Consider the following 21,136-nt stretch of genomic DNA (forward strand, 5'->3'; position numbering starts at 1 on the left):
CACCGGAAAATACTTCTGGTCCTCCATGAACAAGGAAGTCAATTCCTGGGCCAGAGAGTGCATCGCATGTCAGAAGTGTAAAATCTCCAGGCATGAAAGGTAAGAAGTGGGCTCATTCCCCCGCACTACCAAGCGTTTCCACACGATACACCTCGACATAATAGGGCCTTTGCGAGACTCGCACGGTTACAAGTATTGCCTCACAATCATCGACAGGTTCACGCGGTGGCCTGAGGCAATACCTCTGAAAGACATTACTGCGCAATCTTGTGTCGAAGCCCTCTGCCGAGAGTGGATACCTCGCTTTGGAGTTCCTGCAGTGGTCATCACTGACCAGGGAATGCGATTTGAATCCACCCTTTTTTCGGAGTTAGGCAAACTCCTGGGTTTTAAACGCCAGCGGACTACTGCATACCACCCGCAATCCAATGGGATGCTAGAACGTGGGCACCGGACGCTGAAAGCCGCCATTATGGCACCCGACGACCCGTCCTGGTCCCAAGTCTTGCCTCTCGTCCTACTCGGCCTACGTACAACCCGCCGAGAAGAATTTGCCGCGGAGCTGGTACACGGGGAGAGCCCAAGCCTCCCAAGCGATCCGGTCTTCGACAAGAGATCGGGTCTCACGGAGTCGGGATTGGTGCGCCTGCTGAGGGACAATCTCCGACGCATCAAAGCGCCACCACCCACTCGACACTCGTCCACACCTGCCTGTTCGCCCAAGGAACTGGACACATGCACGCACATTCTGGTCAGGACGGATGCCGTCCGGAAGCCGCTGCAGGCTCCATATGAGGGCCCGTACCGCGTTCTCGAGAGGGGAGAACATTTCTTCCAGCTCGAGATCGGTGGACACAAAAAGGCGGTCTCTTTGTCCAGACTGAAACCCGTGTGGGCCCCGAAGCAGCGTCGTGTCCGTTTTGTGGATTATCGGGGAACGGAGTTCCGGGATCGGTCACCGAAACCCCCTAGGTTCCGTCTGGGGGCGGAGTGATGTGGCGCGGCAGTATCCGCAGTATTTGAAATTTATTTCGAATGTTGCGGATGCGGACGGGTAGATGGCGCTGAACTCTCCACTAAATCATTTTATTATAGAACTCGCCACGGGAGTGGAGGATTAGCGGTGAGAAAGTGCCGTTGGTTGGGACAGTAAGGACCCCATGGAAATAAGCCGGGTCTTCAGTCTTCAACCTCGGCATAGAACAGATCGGGCCTGTGTTCTTCTAGAAAGCAAATTGTTTAAGTGAAAATTAGAATACTTGAAGATACCTTGTAATTTTTCGTTTAAATCAAAAGAGTTACACTTCGGATATTTGCAGAATTGAATTGGTACACATTTGGTTGATGAATCGTTTTAAAACTAATCCATGAAATTTTGAGTGGAAGAATACTAAATATGTGCATACATATTAACGACATAATTACTGTGTCCATCTTAAATAAACCAACATTGGCATGATGATGCATGCATACGCATGTATGTGGTCAGCAATTGATGTGTGAAAGCATGCATATATATGTTATGTACGTAAATTAAAAACCGTTGGTAACAAGGTACACGCATGTCTATTATATTCATTACTACCCCCAAACTTTATTAGCACATATACATGACTACCTGTAATAATTGACACCGATATGCAAATAACTAATAAAAAGGCAGGAAAGGGATACTAAAACGTCTTCATGGGCCTCCCTGTTCATATAAGTTCACTTTATATGATGATGACGTCATAAACGTCTTACAGTAGCATCAATTTACCTGAAATGCGAAATTATGTCCTATATCATCGCCTATGCTCATGCCAAATTTCGGGATGAACTTAAGGGGGGTGTTCCGGTAAATTTAAAAAAAATGATAATATACCATTATTCACTTTATTTTTGCAGATATCGGAATGAGACGCATTTTGAAGCCTAGATTTCATGTAGTCGAATCACTGCGGTTTTTTTTTTCATATTTTTCGAGACCTGTTTCATTTTTGGCGCACACATTTTGTACCCTACCTCCTCTACTTTTCACCCAATATCAGAAATGAGATATCATATATATCATTTGATACCCCACATTTTGTTTATTTTATTTTTTGATTTATTTAATGAAGGCAATACACAAAACAAATTCTTTAGTACACATCCTCCGATATTACATCCTTAGAGGAGGAGACACAGTCAAAGGACTTAAGCTTTAGGGCGTTGTAGGACCGGCATAGGCTCGGGACCGGGGAGTGGAAGTAAATCTCGATCTCGACAAAGGGTACTTAAAAAATGTCCACACTACTTGTGTTATGAGAGGCGGTGCGGAAAGTAATACTTGAGTTGGCAGAGCAGTCCATCAGGCAAATGCAGAGTTTGAAAAGAGTACACATATCAAGGAAGACACGCCGTTGCTGCAGGGAGGGGAAATTGAGGGTGCGAAGGCGTGACGGATAGTCAACCAGTGGAAGGTCGGTTTTATAAAAGATGGTCCGGGTGAATTTGCGTTGTATAACTTCAAGAGCGCGACAGTCACGAATATAGAAGGGGGGGGGGCTCAATTGAGGTAATCTCGGAGGAGGAACATAGGATAAAACTAGACATTTTGGAAGCTCTGTTGACGATGCCGACGAAGTGGGAATTGAAACGAAGTTTGTCATCCAAGGAGGTCAGTAGTGAAAGTGGTTGCCCACTAAAAGAATAGGAAAAGGATGATGGGGAGGGTTTCAGTGAATAGCATATCTAGTGGCATTTGCTGACATGCAGTGTTAGGTTTTTGACCGAACACTAACGGGCCAAATTATCAAAGTTTGACTGCAAGAGAGTCCAGCGGAGACGAAACAGTGGCAAATAATTTAAGGTCGTCTGCGCAAAGCAAAGACAGGTGAGGATGGAGGCGAGGTCATTGATAAAAAACTAGAAGAGTAGCGCCAAGTATAGAGCCTTGGGGAACACCAAAGGAAGGGGAGAAGAAACGAGAAGCGTAACCATGAAAAGAAACTTTGGAGGGGTGATGTGAGAGATAGGAGGAAAGCCAGGAGATGACTGTGGGAGGGAAGTCTAACTAGTAATCAAGTTTAGAGAGGAAAATGTTATGGTCAACGGTATGAAAGGCTTTGGAGAAATCGGTATAAATAGCATGTAAAGCTGGTAAAGGCCAGAAGGTTTGAATCCGTTGATCTATGTTTCACGAAACTATGCTGCTCTTTGACAATGAGGTGACCGAAGTGCGCGGTCAACCAGTCGTTGATGGATCTTTCCAGGATTTTGGAGCAAAAGGAGAGAAGATAAATGGGGCGGTAGTTCACAGCAAGGGAAGGGTTGCCTCTTGAGGAATGTTAAGGGCATCTTTCCAGAGACGGGGAAAATAGCATTCATCTAGACTTTTCTTGTAGATTATACTCAGGGAGAGGGAAATGTGTTTTCTACAGTTAAGGAGGAAGAGATTAGGAAGCCCATAGGGGCCAGGTCCGACATTGGGGTCAAGATTACTAATGAGGAACACAACCAAGAAAGGCGCAAGGAGAGGAATGGCCAGAGATTCGGACGAGTCTGCAGTTATGAGAGGTGTAGAGGGTGGAAGGCCCGAGGGAGAAAACACTGAAGAGAAGTAGGTTCAGAGAAGGTCGCAGGATTGTTATGGAGAGTTGGCAGTGAAGTCAGCGAAGCTGATAGAAGAAGGGAGAGGTTGAGTGGGTTTACGCGAAATGCAATCGTGAGAAAAGGGTTTCAATTTATCCGCCGACAAGGGCGACTTCAACGCTCAATCTTAAAATCTCCGCAAAGGAAGAAAGAAAGAGAACAGACAGGAGTTCAGACAAACTGTCAAACAATTCTTCATACAGGTGAGAGGGACAAGTAGAGGGGCGTATACACAAGATGCAATGAACGGGAGGAAGTTGGATCGGGAGACACGAAGAGCAACACAATCAAAAGGAAAGCCAGTGGATGAGAAGACAAGTTAGTCCGGGAGTGTGTCTTTTATTTCAATTAGGACCCCACCGCCGGTGGACTTACGAGATGCATCCCAGTCCCTGTCTCCCCTTCGGGGAGCTCGGAATTCAATATGGCATCGTCGAGCCAGGCTTCGAAGATACAGATGGTATGGTGTTGCTGAGCCAGCGCGGAAAATTTCAAGGCCCCCAGCTTGATTCTTAAACCCCTAACGTTCTGATAAAACAGACGGACAGTAAACATGGATCCAGTTATATAGCTCGGCGAGGCAGGCGAAATATACCCGCGAATTGGGGCGCTTGTATGGCTTGATGAATACACCTTCAGGCCAGAAAGCAACTTCGTGAGGATAAGCCACCTAGAAAGCCGCAATCACCCGGTGGTTGATGTTGTCTTTTGTCAGTCTGACGCAGGACAGAGAAAAAAGTAAACCTACTTTGCTCTTCATATACTTCCAATACATCGTCCGTAGAAGTTGCGAACGCTAGCTTGGAGATAAGAGCTGTCTAGGTGGGGATGCCACCTTCAGCCCGCGGCCGCTGGTATGGGAGGATGAAGTGCCAGGATATATGGCAGCGGCGGGAAGTGGAGCTTCGTTGGCGACGGGAACGATGTCAAAATGTGGAGCGGCTGTGTTCGGATTCGTGACCTGCTGAGGAGGTTGCGGATATTGTCCCGTTGACGGCCCAATAGAGCGAGACAGGACCGGAGGCTCGATGGGCCGTAGCTCGTCGCATAAGGGCTACTGAATCAGGGGTGTAGAATTAGTTGAAGCATTTCTAAGAGGTTAGATATTGTCTTCTATTTGTAGTCAAGTCTAAAATTGATAGACCAGTAGCTTACGCCAAACTACATTAGGGTAGATATATATTTCGGGAGCAACTTACCCCCCTCATCAGTACGAAGCTTTGTACTGATGAATGATGATGATGTTGCTGGAATATGTATCTACACTGTAAAATAAAAATTGTAGTTTGGAGTAAACTACTGGTCTATCAATTTTAGTTGAAGCAACCGTGATGTAGGAAGACATTGCAGTTGAAATCAACTCAGATTGAGATGCCTGGTGCACAGACTCCTGAGAAGGTGTTGAGGCTACATTGTTAGTCACAGTAGGAAGCGCCTTTTCAGAGGTAAAAGTCTCGTCGAACGAATTCCTAAGCCGCAGGGAACACGTAAATAGCGACGACTTAGTAGATCGTTGCATTTTTGGCACTGCACCAGCGTTGCGATTCATGTTTTCGGCGGAATTCTGTGATTCTGCTGAGTCACTGTGCTTGGTTAAGTCATCCTTGGCAGAAGGAGAAGTATAAATAGCTGAAAATGTAGTTTTAGAAGCCTCAACGGCGGAAGTAGAAGCCTCAACGGCGCGCTGAATGACTGGCAAGGTCGCAGACTGTGTATTAAGCAGCTATATCGCATCCGGCAGCGTGGAGCCATGGCAGGTGTTGCAGCGATAGGATATGTTGTTGACAAACTTTGCTCGCATCTCCAAAAATACCCAGGCATTTGATGTGGTAAGATTTCTCGTAGCAACCGTCGCAATCCAGGAACATAGAGCGCGCCGATTCAGGTTTGTTACACTGCGCGCATCGGATAAAATAAATTGGATGTGACGCCATATTCAGAAAACAAAATGCAACCGAGAATCAATAAAATATCTGCTTACAAATATGCAAATCGCAGGTGGACGATTATGTACAGATAAAATGTCTCGATTAACACGTAAACGTAATAGCACGCCAAAGTGGGCGAAAAAGAGTAATTTGGATGTCTGTTTCACACTGCGAGATTATTCGAAAAATAAAAACTAACTTGGAATGAAAAATAAAGACTAACTTCGAACCGCATTGAGCTACAAACAGCTCGTCAAGTGAAAACGCCCTGCTGCAGTATAAAGATATTTATACGCAAGAGGAAAAATTCAAAAAGACCCACCTACTGCTACATGCACCGACCAAGTTCTTTGTTTGTAATAGCATCAAGTTAGTATACTTAAATGATACGTCGCAAACAGGTGTTGATGAAGGTTCGGAGACTTCTAGGCACGGTGGCGGTCACTTCCCATTTGCTACTCCCATGTAGCAACAGAGAACATTGATCTTGGTACTAAGGTAACTGCATTTAAGGCAAGGCAGCAAAAGCGAATCTAGTGCTGTTAACGCATTGGACAACATCCAATTGGATGTCATCCTTAGTAGAACTACGCTTCCTAAATGTACCAACTGATCGATGTCTTCGATGCGTTGTCCATTAATGTTAGACTGAAAACCTTGATTTTGTTGGTGTTCATCTTCAGTCCAGCTCTACTTGCCGTTCTTTCCAATCCGAAGCTATTTGGTCTAGCTTCATGACCCGATGAGAGAGCAAGCGAATGCCGACAGCATAGCTATGATGTTCGAGGAAAGATGTCCATTGTTTCGCCATTTTGTCTGAACAAGGAAGCATGAAGAACAAGAAGAAATAATATCGGTGGCAGGATGCAACCCTGGCAGACTTCACTTTATACCTCAAATTCTCTGCGATTTTCCTCGATGAAGCACATGCTGGGCCATATGTCGCTTTGACAGTGGCTATTAGTTTCTCGGGAAGCCCCTCTTGCTAAAAGCATCCCATATATATTTCCTGTCAACATTGTCGAAAGCCTTCTCAAAGTTAGTGAATTAATTTCTTTTGCTATTTGCTCACGCTTCTTTCAAGAACGCAATTACGATACGTCGTAGTTTTGGGTTCGAAAATTTATGCTGTAACACATGTCCGTCGACTTTTGTGTCAAGTTACATTTAAGTGCGAATAGACTTCCACACCTATACCATTCAATAAATCATCATCAACGGCGCAACAACCGGTATCCGGTCTAGGCCTGCCTTAATAAGGAACTCCAGACATCCCGGTTTTGCGCCGAGGTCCACCAATTCGATATCCCTAAAAGCTGTCTGGCGTCCTGGCCCACGCCATCGCTCCATCTTAGGCAGGGTCTGCCTCGTCTTCTTTTCCTACCATAGATATTGCCCTTATAGACTTTCCGGGTGGGATCATCTTCATCCATACGGATTAAGTGACCCGCCCACCGTAACCTATTGAGCCGGATTTTATCCACAACCGGACGGTCATGGTATCGCTCATAGATTTCGTCATTGTGTAGGCTACGGAATCGTCCATCCTCATGTAGGGGGCCAAAAATTCTTCGGAGGATTCTTCTCTCGAACGCGGCCAAGAGTTCGCAATTTTTCTTGCTAAGAACCCAAGTTTCCGAGGAATACATGAGGACTGGCAAGATCATAGTCTTGTACAGTAAGAGCTTTGACCCTATGGTGAGACGTTTCGAGCGGAACAGTCTTTGTAAGCTGAAATAGGCTCTGTTGGTTGACAACAACCGTGTGCGGATTTCATCATCGTAGTTGTTATCGGTTGTGATTTTTGACCCTAGATAGGAGAAATTGTCAACGGTCTCAAAGTTGTATTCCCCTATCGTTATTCTTGTTCGTGTTTGTGTTTGACCAGTGCGGTTTGATGTTGTTGGTTGATTCGTCTTCGGTGCTGACGTTGCCACCATGTATTTTGTCTTGCCTTCATTGATGTGCAGCCCAAGATCTCGCGCCGCCTGCTCGATCTGGATGAAGGCGTGGCGTCTTCTGTAATCCGGCTACTCGGAGGTCGGGTTGTAGGATGACTTGAGGTCAGGAGTCTCTACTTAATGTGCCAAATTGTGTTGATAGGAGCATCCGCGCAAATACTTGCCATCAATATGGGTGCGGCGCAGGAGTTTCACGAGCACTCATGTTGGTGGTAACCAGAAATGTGGATAACGCTCCAGAATGAGATGTCATTCAATAAATATCACAATGAAAAGAGCTCTACTTTCCTGATTACCAAAAATCAACTCGCGGAATGTGTTAACATTAAACGAGAATTATAGGGTCATGTTATCACTCCAACCTAATTACTGAGCTCTACACAACATTTTAAGAATGGTGGATAAAAAAGGGGGACTTGTGAATCTCGCAAACAATAACTTTCTGGTAAATTTAGTCCACCACTTGAACATTTGAAGCTTGGATAAAATATATATACCTTGTTAAACTGAATAAGCTTCTATCTTTTCAGGTGAAAATTTGGTTTCAAAATCGTCGGATGAAGTGGCGCAACTCAAAAGAGCGAGAACTTCTAGCTAGTGGTGGATCTCGAGACCAAACATTACCAACGAAAAACAATCCAAATCCAGATTTGTCCGATGCACGTTGTGATCGACCGGCATCAATATCCCCACCTGCGTCTCCCACAGACCTCACGTCAACCGGTCTCCAATCTATTCAGCAGCAAAAAAGTTCATCGGCGCACCCATTGCCTGGACTGCAACAACAAACCCACTCAATGCAACTGCTTCCACAGCTAACAAGGGTTGATCCATCCAAATTCTCCCCAGAAGCTAACACAGATATCAAAAAGGACCCGTCTCAGGGAATCTTCAAAGCGGAATTGGATGAATCACGGCATAGAAGACTTTTCGGCAGTTTGTATGAGTCCGAAAGGGACTCCGGAGCTTTCGATTTTGATCAAGGACCACCGGATTCACATGACAACGGGAAAATGTATTACGACGATTACGACTCTAATTCGGACAGTGATGAAGAAATCAGTGTAACATGACTAGATAAAGTTGTATTAGAATAAAGACGATAACTTGTAAATATATTCCCGCTTGCTATAATTTCGCTTGTATAGACTTAGCTGCTAACTAATCGAACATTTTGAATTCTTTTGTATAAAGACCTTGGGCATATGTAACCTTAAATACAATAAGATAAATGTAAGTCCACTTGAAAAGTAAAACTTAATGTGAAGTCTGCTATCGTCTCTTTTTACTATCTCCATCTTCCATAGAAACTTTCCCGTCACCATTTTTGCTTTCACGCAGCCTACCAAAAAGGAGGAGTTTTCAAATACGAATCAGAAAGTTTATTTGTAGATTCCATTCTAAACTTGAATGCCATCCCTATGAAAAAAAAAATATTCCTTATTTTTATTGATAAGACTGTTAAATAACATTTCACAATCGGATGTTCAAATGTATTGCTTATATAATGTCCACCCGAATTGAAATGGTGCGTAAATTATCCTGTATTAGATCATAACAAAAATAGTGGAATATGCATGCGCCTCCGCCCACAATTTAGATTGAATGCGATCTATAACGGCATTTTCCAAATAAAGGGGGTGACCTCAGAGGTGGACATACACTTTAGGAACCGAATTTTTTATATTCTCATAATTTTGTAGGCCTTTTTGAGGCCATTCCCCGCTTGAAACAAAGGACAGAGAGAATTTTTCAAACTTTTGGAAGTTTATTGTCTAATTTTTTGTTTTTTTTTTAATAGAAAGCGTGGAAAACATCACACCAGTTTGAACAAGTTGGAGTACTGATAGCTGGACGCTTCGGGTACAAATGTTTTGTGTTAAGCTTGTGTGAGAAATTCTCTATGCATGCTTTCCCTTTCGTACCTAACTAGAAATTCAAAATATTCCTAGATATATTCAACTCTGCCCTTCATTTGAGTTTATATGATGGTGACGGTTTATACGTTTTAAATTGCAACAAATTCAGGTGACATACAAAATTTTAATTCTGTATAACTTTGTTGATAATAGTTGGATTTGCTTCCAACTTTCTTCCTTGTACCTCTGGAATGAATTTAGGGGTGGTTTTCGTTTAAATTTTCTAAATTATTGTAATTCGATATTATTAACTTTATTTGGCAGGTATCGGAATGGGATATATTTTGAGGCCTAGATTTTCTATAGGTGGATTTTCCGATTGGGTAAGTTCGGTTAGACTTTTCGGGGCTTACAATTTCAGCCCTGTGTTTTACACAATAAAATCAGTGATAATCAAACTGTTTTATTTGATGTCCACATGACCATATTCTGTGAAAAAAAGAAATGCACCACACTTGGCATGTATGGGGAGCGCCTACCCCCTTAAACACAATAGAAAATGGCGCCACTTACACTTACACCCAGGCGACATGTTCTTACCAATTTTTGCGACAATAGCTTTAGTGTCCGAATAAATTGGGTTTGATAGATGGACAGATATTGAATAATTCTAATAAGGTTTTGTTTCCCATAAAACTTTAAAAACATAATTTTGGGAAAACCGCGTTTAAAGTCGTTTTTATAAAAATTTTACCGCAAAAAATGTTAATAATTTTCTAATTATTTTCGGTCATTCTTGATGAATATTGAATCGGCCAAAGCTTTTACTTCGAGGATTTGACCCCCTTTCAATTGCGCTTGTGCAATGCGGCATTCATCGATTTGCGACAACCAGGCAGCTGCTGTTGCGACAATTTTGATTCCAATTGGATCTATTATTGCTCGCTGTATTCTCGATCCTTCATTGGATGCTATTCCCAACATCTTTGCCCGACGGTGCTTAATTTTTTTGTTTTCCAAATTTTGATGCAATTTTCAACGAAAGTTACAACAGATGAATTCTCTCTTAGATGGAACGATGGCGTAGACCTGGGCGCCAGCCACCTTTTAGGGATATCGAAATGGTGGACCTCGGCGCAAAACCGGCATGCATGGAGTTACTTATTAAAGCGGGCTTGGACCGGATACCACTTCTTGCGCCATTGATGATGATGATACAGTCTGAGAAGGAACGCTTTGCGTGTCGTGCACCGGTTTGAATAGAAACCGATTTCTATTCTTCTAGGTACAAGAATAGGTAAAATATAACTATTTATTCCCTCGGAATTTCTAAATTAAATCTTAGGAGGTAAAAAAAAGAAATATATAATCAAGTTGAATACCGGAATTTGAATTTTATGTAAAAATATTTGGCTACACGATGGTTCTACTCATATATAGCACGTAGTGATCATACCTGGAATATATCCGATATTCAATTCGATGTGGTACATTTTATCTCTTATGAACTGTAAAAGTAATTTGGCGCGAAAGGAAAAACTTTGACTTACTGTAACTTCATTTATAATATTAGGATTTCCACCGAACCTTCCAGAATACTGCTACTTACGAAAACCTGTATTAATACATTTTACGGATGTAGGCTGAATTTAAGGGACTTCGCACTAAACTTTCGAAATTTAATAATATACAATCGTTAGTATTTTCTGGGTAGACATTCCAAAGAAGAGTGTTTCGGATCCTGTATACCATGCACATGGACCACTTTTTTTCAGATTTTTCGGTTGGGATATAGGGGTAATGAAATCGGTGTAACAGACACAAAAGTCAGATGCTATGTGTCTAAGTTCTGCAATGACTTTACAAGCTTCAGAAACGCTAACTATCGTACAATAGCTTGACCCGAACAATTTCCAAGATTCTCTGTGGAGTATACTTATAATAAGCATAGTAATTTGCCCCTAAGTTGTAATTAAACATCATCATCATCATCATCATCATCAACGGCGCAACAACCGGTATCCGGTCTAGGCCTGCCTTAATAAGGAACTCCAGACATCCCGGTTCTGCGCCGAGGTCCACCAATTCGATATCCCTAAAAGCTGTCTGGCGTCCTGGCCCACGCCATCGCTCCATCTGAGGCAGGGTCTGCCTCGTCTTCTTTTCCTACCATAGATATTGCCCTTATAGACTTTCCGGGTGGGATCATCTTCATCCATACGGATTAAGTGACCCGCCCACCGTAACCTATTGAGCCGGATTTTATCCACAACCGGACGGTCATGGTATCGCTCATAGATTTCGTCATTGTGTAGGCTACGGAATCGTCCATCCTCATGTAGGGGGCCAAAAATTCTTCGGAGGATTCTTCTCTCGAACGCGGCCAAGAGTTCGCAATTTTTCTTGCTAAGAACCCAAGTTTCCGAGGAATACATGAGGACTGGCAAGATCATAGTCTTGTACAGTAAGAGCTTTGACCCTATGGTGAGATGTTTCGAGCGGAACAGTCTTTGTAAGCTGAAGTAGGCTCTGTTGGCTGACAACAACCGTGCGCGGATTTCATCATCGTAGTTGTTATCGGTTGTGATTTTCGACCCTAGATAGGAGAAATTGTCAACGGTCTCAAAGTTGTATTCCCCTATCCTTATTCTTGTTCGTGTTTGTGTTTGACCAGTGCGGTTTGATGTTGTTGGTTGATTCGTCTTCGGTGCTGACGTTGCCACCATGTATTTTGTCTTGCCTTCATCGATGTGCAGCCCAAGATCTCGCGCCGCCTGCTCGATCTGGATGAAGGCAGTTTGAACGTCTCGGGTGGTTCTTCCCATGATGTCGATATCGTCAGCATAGGCCAGTAGTTGGGTGGACTTGAAGAGGATCGTACCTCTTGCATTCACCTCAGCATCACGGATCACCTTCTCGAGGGCCAGGTTAAAGAGGACGCATGATAGCGCATCCCCTTGTCGTAGACCGTTGTTGATGTCGAATGGTCTTGAGAGTGATCCTGCTGCTTTTATCTGGCCTCGCACATTGGTCAGGGTCAGCCTAGTCAGTCTTATTAATTTCGTCGGGATACCGAATTCCCTCATGGCCGTGTACAGTTTTACCCTGGCTATGCTATCATAGGCGGCTTTAAAGTCGATGAACAGATGGTGCAACTGTTGTCCATATTCCAACAGTTTTTCCATCGCTTGCCGCAGAGAGAAAATCTGATCTGTTGCTGATTTGCCTGGAGTGAAGCCTCTTTGGTATGGGCCAATGATGTTCTGGGCGTATGGGGCTATCCGGCCTAGCAAGATAGTGGAGAATATCTTACTCAGCAACGTGATACCTCTATAATTGCTGCACTGTGTGATATCTCCCTTTTTATGTATGAGACAGATTATGCCTCGCTGCCAATCGTCAGGCATTGATTCGCTGTCCCATACCTTGAGCACAAGTTGATGAACCATTTTTTGTAACTGGTCGCCTCCGTATTTAACGCAAGGTTTTAATGGAGAATCTTGCAGACGACACAGATGTTATGTACTGGAGGATCTCCTCTTCACAGTTGCATAACCTAAAACGATGAACGATGATGAACGAAGCAACCTGAATTCAAATCAGTCTCATAAAATAGTAAAGCGTTAGTCAACTATTTGTTGGAGGCTTCGATGTCAATGCCTAGCAACAACAAATTTTTCATTTGACCTACGTGAATCGGTTTCTATTTTCCCATGTCGATCTTCTGTTGAACTGAAGTAACATTCTACATTCTTCTCAAGTTCAAAGGAGACAATTTATTATCTGCCATGACGGTAACCTGATGTGATTGGCTAGAGGATTTTTTCTTGACAAAAAACACACGAAGAGAATGCATTTGAACGCAGTGTAATGTTTTTAAGTTAAGTACCCCCTTCCTCCCTGATGACGTGGGATAGTAATCCTCAATTCTACATTAAATTTGTTGTGCATTTTTTTGTTTGCAAGGACTACCTATACCAGTCCATTGACAGATTCTAAATCCGTATCACACCGAGAGTATATAGAAGGACGGGAATGGCGAAGGTGTTATTGCCAAAGCTCAGCTTTCACGACAATACATATAGACGCCGTTCGAATTCCCCCAGCAACTTGGATATAATTATTGCGACAGCAATATGCCAAGGTATCTGTAGACGCCTTTCGAATCTACCAATCCCACAATTTGGATGTTACTATGGCTGTATCTTTCGTTTTTGGTGTGTTTCCCCGAACAATTGTTTTGATGCGACATTTCTCCAAATCCAACGATTGTTAGAAGAGACGATATAGACATGGTCATCTCCTCTATAAACAAAATTCATCATAAAATCGAGTTTAAACTAGAGGTAGAAAAGGATGAGTTTCTACCCTTCCTGGATCTAAATATCGTCAACTCTAATGGATAGCTTAAGTTCGAGATATACCGTAAGCCTACAGCAACGCAGAGAACGATATCAGTAACTTCACATCACACATTTTCCCAAAAAATGGCTGCCTATAATTGCATGATTCACCGACTGATCACATACCCTTTTCAAAACACGGTTTCAATAAGGAACGACAGTATATTATTGACACCGCTATTTAGAATGGGTACAAACCTCAGACTATTGAGAAATTGATCGGAAGGAAAATCAAGCAACACAATAGGCATGCCTATACAACACTATTTTCGCAGCAAAAGGAGGTAACCATTAGACGAATAAGTATCCCATATTCCTACCTATTTAACAACATCAGGAATTGGGTAAAAAAGTACCAACTGGAAGTCGTAGGTTCGAGTCGATCGTCCACCTTGCGGAATTTACTGGGAAGCGTCAAGGACCCTTTGGCAGCGGAGGAAAAAGCGGGATTTAGCGACTGTAATAAAATATAGGACCGACGAAACTGATGACTGATAACGACTAGATTTAATGAACACATCGGAAACAAAAGTCGTACATAAGATCATCAGTAGCAGCGCACATAGTCGAGGAAGCCCATACCATTCAACGCGAAAATCTATAACTCATGCGTCATACAAACCGAACGACAACTTTGGACCCTTGGGAAAGTCTAGAAATTCTGAAAGAAGACGCGACGCGGTTATTAAACACAGATTCTGGTAATTGCCCCTTAGTAATGTAATTAATAGATAATTAGGTTAATAATTGAATGTTTTTTACTTTTTTTCATTAAAAAGTAATTTAGGTAATTAGTGTTTTTAGTGTAAATAGAACCGTAGGACCGCAATTGTTTTCAGTAGCTTTGTACTGATGAAGGGGATAAGTTGCTCCCGAAATATATATATACATAATAAATTAAAATTGTAGTTTAGAGTAAGCTTAGTTAGTTAGTTTAGTTAACTGAGGGGAGCCGCAGCTCCGAGCACTCAGGCCATTATTAGGCTCATTGTACTATCCCCATAAATTGCCTATTCAATGGCTTCCCGCCTACGGTGTTCACAGGCTTTAGCGAATCTGAGAACATTCTCAAGAGGCAGAGAGTGTGCAGATTCTTCATTGAAGAAAACCTTGCCAAGGTGTCTTCGTCTAAGATCTGAGGATGCCGGGCAGCTGCATAAAAAGTGCAGGTTGTTCTGTACACAACCTGTTCTGTTCCAGAACCCCGACACCATTTCGCTCTTCTTCTGGAAGCCAGAGAAAGCACTTTTTGATCGATGGTAGCTCAGAAACCCTTTTTAAGGTTAGTCGCTCACCCTCCCACACATCGTTAAGGGAGGAGCAGTACTGCCTGAGCCACACGTTCGTGTCTTCGTCGGCAAAGTTCAGCCGTAACATTTTACGGTATACACCTACCGACTCAAAGCAAAGCTTAGTGCCCTGCGCGCACGCAGCCCTTACAGCTAGGAGGAGTTTCCTCCTAAGCTGTTCGCACTGCTCAGTATCGTAGCCGGATGGATTAGAGTCGTCATACAGGACCCATCCATCGGCTTCGATAGCCTTGACTGCAAATGAAGGCCTAGCCGTTGCCGGCCGAGCCCTCTTTGCCGCCTTTTGTGTCGGAGAGTTAGGATCGTCCGAGGACCGCTGCCGCTTCGGTTTCCCCTTAGCCGCAGGTGCCCCGAACGCTCCTTTCCCCTCAACCTCGGCACAGCTCTTTGGTTGTGCGTTGCCCGGAGGCGGTTTGCCCGAAGGCGGTTTTTCCGAAGGCTGTTTGCCCGAAGGCGGTTTGTCACTTGAATAAGTGGGGAATATGAGTCTGGACTCAGGTTCTCCATCGATGAGCTCAGGGTTGCCCCTTCACTCGGGGGCGTATGGGGCTATCCGGCCTAGCAAGATAGTGGAGAATATCTTATAGATGGTACTCAGCAACGTGATAGCTCTATAATTGCTGCACTGTGTGATATCTCCCTTTTTATGTATGAGACAGATTATGCCTCGCTGCCAATCGTCAGGCATTGATTCGCTGTCCCATACCTTGAGCACAAGTTGATGAACCACTTGGTGTAACTGGTCGCCTCCATATTTAACCAATTCGGCTGTAATTCCATCGGCTCCTGGCGACTTATGATTTTTTAGCCGATGAATTGCACGGACTGTTTCTCCTAAACTTGGTGGTGGCAGTATTTGTCCGTCGTCTTCAGTTGGCGGGACCTCCAACTCGCCGATGTTCTGGTTGTTCAGTAGCTCATCAAAGTACTCAACCCATCGCTCTAATATGCCCATTCTGTCGGAAATCAGATTTCCCTCTTTGTCTCGGCAGGATGAGCATCGAGGTGTATAAGGCTTCATCCTGCTGACTTGTTGGTAAAACTTCCGCGCCTGGTGCGGTTGCTCCCTGTACTTTTCTAGTTCACAGACTTGTTGGTTCTCCCAGGCTTCCTTTTTCCGTCTGTGAAGTCGCTTCTCCGCTCGACGGAGTTCGTGATAAGTCTCTGTGCGTGCCCGCGTTCTTTGAGAATGCAACATTACTCGGTATGCGGCATTCTTCCGTTCCGTTGCTAGCTTACATTCATCGTCAAACCAGCCGTTCCGACTCCTTTTGCGGCTGGGGCCAAGTATATTTGTGGCCGTATTCATGATAACGTTCTTCAGGTGGTTGTGAAGATCATTAGTTGATGCTTCATCTCCAGGTCCTCTATTGACTGCGGTTATTGCGGCATCCATTTCCCTCTTATAGGTGTCGCGGAGGGTTGTGTTGTGGATGGCTTCAGTGTTCACTCTCACCTGATTGTCAGAGGGGATTCTAGGTGGTATTGTTATTCGAGCTCGGAGCACCATGCCAACGAGATAGTGATCCGAGTCTATATTGGCCCCCCTATATGTTCTGACATTCATCAAGGCTGAGAGGTGGCGGCGTTCGATCAACACGTGGTCAATTTGGTTGAAAGTGGTCCCGTCTGGAGAGGCCCACGTATGTTTGTGGACCGCTTTCCGCGCAAACCAGGTACTTCCAACAACCATTTCGTGTGACCCTGCTAATTGAATAGTCCGCAGTCCGTTATCATTTGTTTTTTCGTGTAAGCTATGGGAGCCAACGTATCGCCTGAATACGGGCTCCTTCCCTACTTGGCTGTTAAAATCCCCAAGTATGATTTTGATATCATATCTGGGACAGGCTTCGAGGGCTCTTTCTACTGCCTCGTAGAAGGTATCCTTCTCCGACTCTGCAGTCTCCTCTGTAGGGGCGTGAACGTTTATGAGGCTTATATTTCTAAACTTGCCTCGCAAGCGCAGAGTGCATAGCCGTTCGCTTATACTTTCAAAGCCGATAACAGCAGGTTTCATTTTTTGGCTGACTAAGAAACCTACTCCGAGCACATGGTTTACTGGATGGCCGCTATAATATATGGTGTAGTGGCTCTTCTCCAGGAAACCGGTCCCTGTCCATCGCATCTCTTGCAACGCTGTTACATCAGCCCTATATTGGGACAGGGTATCGGCTAGCTGCTTATCAGCTTCATCTCTGTACAGGGAGCGCACGTTCCATGAGAAAATGCGCAAATCGTTGTTCCTTTGTCGTTGCCGGGTCCGTCGTTTTAACATCCGTCCTATCCGAGGCTCCTGTTGTGGCTTCGTAACAGGTTGTTTTCCGTGTAGTGTTGTCAGCCCTACCCAACCCCCAACCTGGAGGACCAGTTGGTACAATTTGTCCCGTTTTTAGGCGCACATCTTAACCCCTGTGACTATTCAGCCTTCGGCACGGTAGTCACACCTTGGCTTGGGGTTTTGATTACCGCTTGGCTTCAGGTGTCACCTCCCGTTTCCTGGAGGATCTTCCTTACTGAGCTCCCTCACCACGTCAAGGTAGGTAATCGTCGAGGGAGTTAGAGTAAGCTACTGGTCCAGGAGTAGAGATCAACCAGTAGCTTAGAGGAAGCTACTGGTCTATCTCCTTTCTCGACTTTTCGATCCCTTGGTTCTGGGAAACCAAAGGACTCCTCATTTCGATTCAGGATGCTTTGCGCATTGCTAGGTGCTATTGGAACATATGTCCACACAGATGTTTTTATATAAGAAATACTACTATAATAAAGACAGGGCGGGATAAATCCCGTAAATTGTACGTAAAGCACCGAAAACTCTCGATCTAAGGGCCTGCCACCCTAGAAACCTGTGCCCGAGGAGCCTGCAAGGTAACAGTCTGGCCAAGTGGACTCTGGTCTAAAATCACATTGTCTTCTTTTTACGATCAATATATCTTTGTAGCGGAGAACCGCCGCGTCACTGCTTGATGTGTTTGCGAGAGTCAGGGGTGCAGTAAATCATTTTCGCATGGTTGCGTTGAAACATATCATTGCTGTGATATGGAGTTTTGGACGTTGCTTTCAGTCCATGCTTAAGTTGGTCCCCCCACCTATTTTATAGTTTTTGTTATGGAGAAAAATTAAGATGCTTCTCCGTGAACAATGTTTGAGATAAAAAAACCGAAAAACTTTTGGTAACGAAATAGATGGGAGGCTGAAAACCATTGGAATACAAAGAATTCACGTGGAACACAAAACTTTGCCCTTCTATAACTATAGAAAGATAGAATAGTTGCATTCCCATCAAACTTTTCAGAATTAACTCTTATATTATCGCTTATAGTTTCATACTTCTAGCATGAACCTATATTATATGCTATTATAAACCTTATTTGCGTTGGTATCGTAATGGAATGTACTTTGATAGGCTGGGTTCTGAGAGAGAGACTTGTTGATAGCAATCGTTGATGATCGTTCAAGAGGGGATACTGTAAAGTTTTGTCCCGACACAGTTCAGTCGCCATCATGCGTTGGAATAGAGAGGAGCGAGCCTTTGCCGTTGAGGTTTACTTTTCAAGCGGATGTTCGGTTATTGCAACACAGCGTGCATTTCGGAATCGCTTTAATTTAGCTCCGTTGGCTCCCGTCCCAGACCGCAAATGAATTGTTACATAGGTCACCACATTCATACAAACTGCAAGTGCGACAAAAGGAAGAACTGGACCCCCTCGGCCCGTTAGATCACCTGAGAACATTGAAGCTGTGAGAGTGTCAATATTGCGATCGCCACGGCGTTCTGCGCGCAAACACGCATCTGCCCTTGGACTATCCGATCGTTCTATGAGAAGAATTCTTCGTGATGATCTTCATTTTCATCCCTGTAAGATGGCGATAGTGCAGGAACTTTCAGAACGTGACTTCAATTCTCGGATGAACGCGTGTGAGCTTCTTCTTGATGTCGTTCCCGAGGGTGCTATTGGTTTTTTTAACGATGAAGCCCATTTTCATTTGTGTGGGTCGGTTAACAAACAAAACATGCGCTACTGGGCTGACACCAACCCTCGAGAATTGCATCCAAAGCCTTTGCATTCACCCAATGGAATTATTGGTCCCTGGTTTTTTGAGGAAAATGAGGTTACAGTGACAGTGAATTCGGACCGGTATGTAAACATGCTACAGAATTTTTTTTTCCCACGACTAGAAAATTTGGATTTGGGGGACACTTGGTTCCAACAAGACGGTGCAACAGCACACACTTCAAGAACGTCGATGGCTGTTTTGAGGGAACACTTTCCAGAGCGCCTTATCTCAATTAGAGGCGATTTGGAATGGCCGGCACGCTCTCCCGATCTGTCCCCTTGTGATTTTTTTCTATGGGGTTTTTTGAAATCCCGTGTTTATGTGAACCGTCCAAGAAGCCTACAAGATTTGAAGACCAACATCCAAAAAGAAATTGCCAACATAACACCTGCTATGCTAACAAGAGTCATGACAAACGCCAGAAATCGGTTTACGCAATATATGGAGAATGGGGGACGTCACCTAACAGATTTGATCTTCAAAACAATGTAAATAAAAACTTTAGACACGTACCTACATTATAAAAAATAAATAAATATTTTCCGATGCATACAATAGTTTTTATTGAGTTTTGAAAAAAGTTATGCTGCCGAACCCTGTACAGTTTTGCACGATCCGGGTCACCAGGAGGCTTACGGGGGGGTTTGTAGTTTCCAACAGTGGGATGAATAGTTGTTAGTGTTATTGTCACTTTATTATGGATGCTCAAACTGTACGCTGTGTAATATTCAAGTCGAGTATTTTACAAATAATTCGTCATCATTTATAAAAATTAAGAATTGCCAAAAGTGAAACATCGATATCATCATCATCATCAACGGCGCAACAACCGGTATCATGTCTAGGCCTGCCTTAATGTCAGACATTCAAGCAACTCTACTGATTGGCAGTTGCCGTGCATATCTGGTTGATCTTTTTTTTGAGTGGCATTTGCCATAATTTTCAGAATTTAACGTCTCACCAATAACAATCATCATTTTTCGTGACAACTGGTTGAAATTTGGGGGAAGTTTGGGGCAGCACTAATTCACCGCTAGTTCGCGCTTCCTAAGGTAGATAGCCAACGTCCAGTTGGAGTTTTCCTTTCGCCATATGCTGCATCGTTTTCTTAGCCGGCTGCTGTTAGAAGTAATTTTGTTGAATAAAACCCTTGAATAAACCTCTTGTAATGATTCATTGCAAATCTTGGAGGTTTTTTATAAGAATTAATGTAGTGACGTGTGAGAAGCCACCAGAAGTTGATTCATTGCACTGCCATCTGCAGGAAAGTTACCACAACGTGGACAGCACCAAAATACTTCCTATCAAAAATTTGATACATATTGTAATATTCATGATGATCAGGTAAACGAGGCAGAAGTTGATCTGTCACAGCGTCATCTAGTGGCGAGCTACAACATCGTGGGTGCGACCAATATATATTCCATGGAATTTATATACATAAATTTTCATGGTAAACGGGTGAACGGTGTAAAAGTTTAAAAGTATCATAGTGCCACCTAGTGGCCTGTTACGGCAACTTATATAACGTAAAAGCTCAATTTACACGAAAGCGGCTGAACTTATTGTCATGAAATTTGGTGACAACATTTGATCTGAGAATCCCCTTACATCTGGAAAATTTCTCGAATTCAGCGAGGTAGCTCCCCATACATGCGAAGGGGGTGCATAACATTTTTTTCAAAGAATATGGTGATGTGGAGTATCAAATGAAAGAGATCGATTAGTACTTTAAGAAATTGATATTACTTCTGACGCTGAGTGAAACATAGAAAAGTGGGGCTCAAAATATGTACCCCAAAATGAGAAACAGGTATTGTTCTCAGAATCTATCCATCCGGAAAAATTTGAAGGAAATTAGCTTCTTCACCACTATTGAGCTTCTTCACCGCTCTCCAATGGGAATAATTCGTGGTTAGAAAAGCTGCTAAATTTTCAAGGAAGCACATTACATTCTTATGTTCTCCCTTTTCAATGCTTCCTGTAGCTTCTTTCTAACCG

The 21,136-nt window shown here is 43.6% G+C and overlaps 1 protein-coding gene across 1 annotated transcript in view; it reads left to right on the forward strand.

Moving 5' to 3' along the window:
• Positions 1 to 8,769, forward strand: part of LOC119648483 — a 90,558-nt gene extending 81,789 nt beyond the window's left edge. The window contains exon 5 of the mRNA XM_038050245.1: positions 8,038 to 8,769. Coding sequence (XP_037906173.1) covers positions 8,038 to 8,580 — 543 coding nt within the window. The 3' untranslated portion in view covers positions 8,581 to 8,769. The remainder of the gene's footprint in view (positions 1 to 8,037) is intronic.
• Positions 8,770 to 21,136: the final 12,367 nt, after the last annotated feature.

The sequence above is a fragment of the Hermetia illucens genome, chromosome 2, assembly GCF_905115235.1.
Source record: "Hermetia illucens chromosome 2, iHerIll2.2.curated.20191125, whole genome shotgun sequence".
NCBI lineage: Eukaryota > Metazoa > Arthropoda > Insecta > Diptera > Stratiomyidae > Hermetia > Hermetia illucens.